Source organism: Engraulis encrasicolus, chromosome 4, assembly GCF_034702125.1.
Source record: "Engraulis encrasicolus isolate BLACKSEA-1 chromosome 4, IST_EnEncr_1.0, whole genome shotgun sequence".
NCBI lineage: Eukaryota > Metazoa > Chordata > Actinopteri > Clupeiformes > Engraulidae > Engraulis > Engraulis encrasicolus.
The window spans coordinates 40469648-40477069 of record NC_085860.1 but is presented as its reverse complement, the minus strand read 5'-3'; the positions used below and the strand labels follow the sequence as shown (position 1 = coordinate 40477069).

The following is a 7422-nucleotide window of genomic DNA, read 5'->3' as shown; positions in this document are numbered from 1 at the left end:
CAACATGGACCACAACACATTATTATGACAAAAAAATGTTCAGGTCTGAAGTTCTGTTTTGTATAATTCTTGCACCCCTCCTTTGGCCAAGTGCGTAGGAGCAGAACCCCCGGGGTCACCAATGTTAAAGACAAGAAAATTCCTGCACACTTTTCACATTTCTTAACTTGCAACGTTTCGGTCCACTGACCTTCTTCAATTCAACAGTACAAATAGTTAAGTGGCTGACAGACCTGTCAGTCTCCAGTCTAGCCAATACCTGGAGCAGGAGCACAATTCATTGGCAAAAAACTTTCAAAAAGATGCGTGTGTGTGTGTGCACAATATATAGAAAATGTATCGTTATCGTGACATCACGGCTTGCAATACACATATCGCAAAAGTTGAGCACAAATCGCAAGATTTTCATTTTAAATAACAGCAAATTTGGTGAAAAGTAAAGAAAAAATATATTAAATATGTTGACATTTTACGTTGATGCTGTATATTGGCAATTTTTTTTCCTATTTAAAAATAATGTTGGAAATAACACATTAGGCTACTGTCAGTTGTTTCATACATGAAAGTGTAGAATGGCAAGTAGAGACAGGAAAATATATTTATAAATGAAATATCGCGAGTAATAGCGATATCGCTGATACAGTCACCCTATTGTGTATTGCATATTTTTCTAGTATCGTGCAGCCCTAGTTTTAATGTTAAAACATGTTTAATCTTGTACAATGTCTGTCCTTTGAATAATTCTCTTCTCATATAATTCTCATTATCATACATTGTATACATTCATTGTGTATGAATATTGTGTATTTCATAATGTCACAATGTCTGTGTAACAATGTGACTGTGTGTGTGTGTGTGTGTGTGTGTGTGTGTGTGTGTGTGTGTGTGTGTGTGTGTGTGTGTGTGTCTGTGTCTGTGTCTGTGTCTGTGTCTGTGTCTGTGTCTGTCTGTGTGTGTGTGTGTGTGTGTAAATGTGGCATGTACGGCACTGCACATTATGTATGCAGGCCAGCCTGATCTCCAGAAATTCCGTGCTCCTGGACACAAATGTTAAGGACACGAAATCTGTGTCCTGGAGCACGGATTTTGCCAAAATTCCGTGCTCCTGGACACGGAATTGTTTTCTGTGATGGGCACACAGAAGTGCTTTCTATATTACCACAGCGCTGTGTTAACTCTATCATTAGAAAATACATACCAAATGCTAATCATTAACAAAATAATGCTATAGAAATTTAAGTTGTGCCCTGACCAAAACATTCCCTAACCTTAACCTGTCATTAAAGACATATTTTTGAGAAATACCTTTTCCAGTTGGTTGCTAGGCTATCAAATTCATATAATGAATGAAATAATACTAGCTGTGCCCAGACCAAAACAATCCCTAACCCTAACCTGTCAGTAAGAAATGTTTTTTTTGAGAAAAAAAAATTGAAATTAGAAAAATCCTGAGAAAACACAAGACTGTGGAAACATAGAACTGTGGGAGTATAGAGAGTATTCTGTGTGTCCATCACGGAAAATAATTCTGTGTCCAGGAGCACAGATTTTGTGTCCTTAACATCCGTGTCCAGGAGCACGGAATTTTTTGAGATCATGTTGTTGGTGAATGGTAGAGCCCTTTTTTCTATTATTATTTTGCTTTCCTACTTCGCCAGGGCTTCAATGAGTTCATCTCCTATTCACAATCCGTTTTTTTTTTTGTGGTACTTGATTGTTTATGTTCGCTACTGCTTTTTCTTTATCCTTATCATGCAATATGCTGTAAACCTCTACTGTGGATTACCTTAACCAAAATGGTCGGTCATCGCATTTTATCATCACCTCTCATATTCCCCCTATTAAAGAGCATATGAACATTATGATGTTCATTAAAATGTTCTGATAGCTAGCACAGCAGTTTCCAGCCTTGAGTCTGTCCAAGCACAGCAGTAAAAGGGCTTTTTATTGACTCCTTTATAGACTTGTACAGTTATGGGAGATTTTAATCAGTCCAGATAGGGTGACATTAAACTTAGGTGTTCACTGTGTTGTCTAGGTCTCGTTCCTGAACTTATGTGTGTCCTCTTGTGTGTACATTAAGTGGGCCATAACCAACATTTTGTATTTTCATCCATTGGATTCTCTTTTTGTCTCCTATTTTCAGGGTTCCCACTCGTCCTGGTAAACCTTGACATTTAACAGGGTGTTTAGATGTAATGGAAATGTCCCGGAATGGCAAAACAGTAAACACATTTGATATCATCAGTAAAACTAGCTCTGGTCACCAAACAGCAACATCTATTCCCAACTTTTAGAAGCATACCCACATCAATAATTGAAGCACCTTTTTGAAATTCGATTCCCTTCCAAAGATGTTCAGTGTGTGTGTGTGTGTGTGTGTGTGTGTGTGTGTGTGTGTGTGTGTGTGTGTGTGTGTGTGTGTGTGTGTGTGTGTGTGTGTGTGTGTGTGTGTGTGTGTGTGTCAGTGGCTTCAGTGAGATGATAATGTTGGAATGGAATTAAATGGTGTTGAATACATTATTAGGTATAAGAGGCTTATTAAATGGTGTTGAATACATCATTAGGTATAAGAGGCTTACAGTATGTGACGGCTTGTCACAGATGTCATGAATTATTAGAAACAGTTCCTGGAATTGTCCTGGAAATTCTCTCTCTCTCTCTCTCTCTCTCTCTCTCTCTCTCTCTCTCTCTCTTTTTTTCTTTTTTTTTTCCACGTGTCGTTGATCTTCAGGCTTGACCAAATTAAGGTGTTGCCTTAATGGGCATGCATTCGAGATTCTAATGGGCATCCATTCTAGATTTTTTTGGGTTGTGTGATCATGTGACTCTATACAGCACTATTTTGATCGGTCCGTCCGTCATTTGATCTTTCAGAAATAGGTTTGCTGCTTGATGTATGTGCATACAGTATAGCCTACTAGGTCTGTTGACCTTGCAGTAATGTAAAATACGTATTGCATTTTATTAAACAGGTTTGTTCTTAAACAAATAGTAAACAAAAAAGAAATAAAATAACACACCTCTACCACTTTTGTTTTTTTGTGTTGAAAAGCTCTCATCCGACTATGAGGTGAAAGGTCAAACATGAGGTAAAGTTGCTTTCCACCCTCAGGTACAAAGGTTAAATACTCTATAAATGCTACGGTATTGCATGTAATGGTGTGATGTAAAGGAAGAGCCAGCTTATGTAAAAGTGTTGGTCAAGATTATGTAAAAGTGTTGGTAAACTTGGTGAAGACATTCCACCAAGGAAACTGTGGCATAAGTCATTCAGTCCTAGTGGGTTTGCCCTATTGATTATGTGTATAGGCCTACATGCCAATTAGTAGTTTTTCTCATCTCCTAAAACATATTTGGTCATGCAAATCTGTCCTAAAAAGCAAAAACGCAGTAACTGCATTGTTGAAAAAAAGGATTTTAATGACATACTGTTTATCAAAATAGATGAATAAAACAATTGATCTGCAAAAAATGTGGTAACATAATGTAAAAAACTGCCATATGTCACAATCTTACTGTACTTGGACGGGAAAACCAGATAATTCTAAAGTCATTTTACTCAGTTTGGAGCTCTGTCCAGTTACTGTATTTGTAGGGCAGACATGAACCCAGCATGCACACTTGCAGAACCGTTTGTTACTATATAACACAGCTTTCTCTTGCAGCGCAAACCTGTCAAAACTATGTGAGATTTCAGTCAGCATGGTAATGATTGATGGGAAATGAAAAAAGAACCTGATTCAATGACGGTAAACAAGGCATCAGAATTGTTTTTATTTTTTTTGAGAGAGAGAGAGAGAGAGAGAGAGAGAGAGAGAGAGAGAGAGTGTGTGTGTGTGTGTGTGTGTGTGTGTGTGTGTGTGTGTGTGTGTGTGTGTGTGTGTGTGTGTGTGTGTGTGTGTGTGTGTGTGTGTGTGTGTGTGTGTGTGTGCATGCAGCCAGGTGTGTGACAGCCTCACAACATGGGCTTTGTCCTTGACGTATTGTTTTGTCATTGCTTTGGAATCATTGACCTGTACAAGATAGCACTGACATCTCCCCATCCTAGAGACAGCCTCTCTCCGCCACCCCTGTATTATGTTAATGGCTCACCCATTAGTGTTAGGTGGGAGGGGAGTAGACTCCTGCGCTGCATTAAAAAGTCATCGGAGGCCGTGTTGCATCCTCTTGTCCCGACTGGTTTCAGCAGTAAGCCATGGGGAAAGGATTCTTCATCAGTAAGCCCCTGGGGGTGGTGGGCATTATCATGGGCGTGGGGGCCGTGTCCACCATCATCGGCCTGGCTGTGGTCTACAGCCAGGAGAAGGCCAAAAACCTGGACACCACACCTTCTACCACCACCACCACCTCCACAGCTGTACCCCCCACCACCGGACCCGGCAACGAGCAGTGGCACAAATACAGGCTTCCTGACACCCTGATACCAGAGTATTACGAGGTGACCTTGCAGCCGTTCCTGACGGAGAACGCTCAGGGTCTCTACATCTTCACCGGCCATTCCGAAGTGACCGTCCACTGTGTGAAGGACACCAACCTAATCATCATCCACTCCAACAAGCTGAACCTCACCAAGGACGCCACTACCGGGCAATTAGCCACACTGAGAGCCATTGATGGCTCCACACCGCCTGCCATCACTAAGTCTTGGCTGGAGGTGCGCACCCAGTTCCTGGTGGCTCAGCTGGATGGCAACCTGAAGGCAGGCCAGAAATATGCACTGCGCACCGTATTCACAGGCGAGCTGGCTGACGACCTGGGAGGTTTCTACCGTAGTGTGTACACTGATGATGGCGTAGATAAGTGAGTTTTGGGTTAAAAGAAATGTTTTCAAGTTCAGATTACTTGAAAAGGGGGCAGTTGACAAATGACCTCGGGCATACGCCTAACTGTCTCCCTTACAAGCCATGATTTCCATGGCTCATTAATTTCAATAATCACGATACATTTTATAAGCTTGTGTTTATCTGTTTTTTTATATTTTATCATTTTTGTTAATTTATCATGTGAACCTTTTTGCTATTATTTAGAGTGGTGGCTACAACTCAGATGCAGCCCACTGATGCAAGAAAGGCCTTCCCCTGTTTCGATGAGCCTGCAATGAAAGCTAACTTCAGCATCACCCTCATCCACCCCGGGAATACCGTGGCCCTGTCTAATATGGAGGTGATCAGTAAGTATTTTTTTATTACCTCCGCCAGGGAGGTTATGTTTTTGGTTGAGTTGGTTTGTCTGTTTGTCTGTCTGTCTTTCTGTCTATCTGTCTGTCTGTCTGTCTGTCTGTTATCAGGATAACAAAAATATGACAAAAAATATATAAATTATTACATTTTGATGAATTTCGATGAAATATTGTGGAGTTGTTGGAAATGAACAAAGGAACAAGTGATAAGATTTTGGTGGCGATCCGGATTGTGGAATTTCTAAAACCATTCTTCACCACTGTAGACTTTGGACATTCCAGTTTCTCCACAAAAACAAGGCAGAAAGACTTGAAAAACATTAGGGTGTAACATAGTCGAATGTTCTATCAAACAGCCTCCTCGGCGGAGGTCTGCACTCTCTGAGTAGCCTGGCTCTCGCTGACGGTGCGTGTGTGTAGCTCTGGAGCCCCCTGGTGGAGAGCTGTGAAGAGCACAGTCTGTGACGACCAGGCTATTCTCTGAGTGCATTTCAAGTTGAATTATTGGATGATATGTTTAGATTAGATTAGAATCAAACAAAAGGTCATGGCATAGCATTGCACATGGTAGCAATAAATAAAGTATGTACAGATTACACACAGTGAACATCTTGCAAGGAATGAGTTTGATGATTAATGAATGATGACTTTTCTACAATATACACCGTTAGGTTACTGTCTTTCAATAGCTATGAGAAACGAGTGAGGCACTTACAGTATTTAAATGTTGGTTGAATCTTAATTTTTCAGATACAATGGCGAATGGGGAATGGAATACCACCAAATTTGCCCCCACACCAAAGATGTCAACCTACCTTCTGGCCTTCATCGTCAGTGAATTTGCCTACATTGAAGCCATGGAAGGAGACGTTTTGGTACACTGCCTTTATTAATATATTGAAATATTATAAAATATTGCTTAAAAATCTCTTTTCAACATTCAATGACGCACCTTTGCATAGTTTTGATTGCATTTGTTGTATTTGACCGGATGGCGCTGTTGTTTTTGTTGTCTGTTTCAGATCCGTATCTTTGCACGTAAAAAAGCCATCGATGCAGGTCAGGGCCAATATGCCCTCAACGTCACTGGACCAATCCTGAAGTACTTTGAGAATTATTACAAAGCTGCTTATCCACTGGGGAAGTCAGGTACAAACTTTTCATTAAAAGATCTGAAAAACTGTAACAAATGCTGTATTCCAAAAAGTGAAACAAAGTGGCAAAGTTTATTTACACAACCCAGTTCATGTGCAGGGCCGCCGCTCGACATAAGCAGGGTATGCCAAGTGCTTAGGGTAGCAACTACTTTATTCCCAAAATCGGAGAACTCAAAATCGGGGAATCTATTAAATTGAGATTGACTAAAAAGCATTGTGAAAAAAAAAATTTATTATTATTATTATTATTATTATTATTATTATTATTATTTAATTATGGGGGGGGGGGGGGGGCTCCTGACCAGTAATGCTTAGGGCCTCCAAAACCTTCGCAGCGGCCCTGTTCGTATGGAAAGTGTTTTGGGCTTCACATACAGATACCGTAAATAGAGAAATAAAAAACAAACAAAACAGGTTGAAGGTTTAGATAACAAAGCTGAGAGATTTTGATGTAGCCTACTCAAAGAAGTGTACAGTACATAGACCTACAATGTAGTTCTTTTGCCCGTTCAGTCTCTCCTCTGTCGACTATGCCCAGGCTAAAATCCAAATAAGGTGAAATGGCATTTTGCCATTATGCTGCCAGATGCTGGAACCAGCTTCCTGTTGAAATTGGGAAATGGCCCCAACAGTGCCATTAGAGAATCGTATATGAGAGTGAGATAAATCAGGCCTGTTCTTTTCCGGTATACACTTTACGTCGGGTGAACGCCCCTTTAGGAGAGCTTCGATTAGGAGACCTTCGGAGTCTTGAGGTTGAAAATAAATGGAGTCCCCTTAGCGCTGTAGATGGCGGTAGCACACGTCTTGTGCAAACACCATGAAAAGAGAGGAAGAAGGAGGGACAACGCCCCCTTAGGAGACCGAATTTTGAGCAGACTCCTTTGCATTGGATGGGCGGGTTAACATATCTGTCTCTCTTAGACGATTTTTGGTGCCATGTTTTGAAAAAAAAGAAGAAAAACAGTTTTATTTTCATCTGTCCTTGATTTGGGGTTATTTAGCTACAGCCTCTTTAGGTAATAGGAAATCTGTAATGTTTTTTATTACTTCTACTAAATCTCAAGCACATTCAATAACAAT

At 40.5% G+C, this 7422-nt stretch overlaps 1 protein-coding gene across 1 annotated transcript in view; it reads left to right on the top strand.

Annotated features, from left to right (window-relative positions):
* The first annotated feature begins 4198 nt into the window (after positions 1–4198).
* anpepb.1 (alanyl (membrane) aminopeptidase b, tandem duplicate 1) overlaps positions 4199–7422 on the top strand; it is an 11961-nt gene continuing 8737 nt past the window's right edge. The window contains exons 1-4 of the mRNA XM_063197421.1: positions 4199–4803; positions 5031–5173; positions 5933–6057; positions 6205–6331. Coding sequence (XP_063053491.1) covers positions 4199–4803; positions 5031–5173; positions 5933–6057; positions 6205–6331 — 1000 coding nt within the window. The remainder of the gene's footprint in view (positions 4804–5030; positions 5174–5932; positions 6058–6204; positions 6332–7422) is intronic.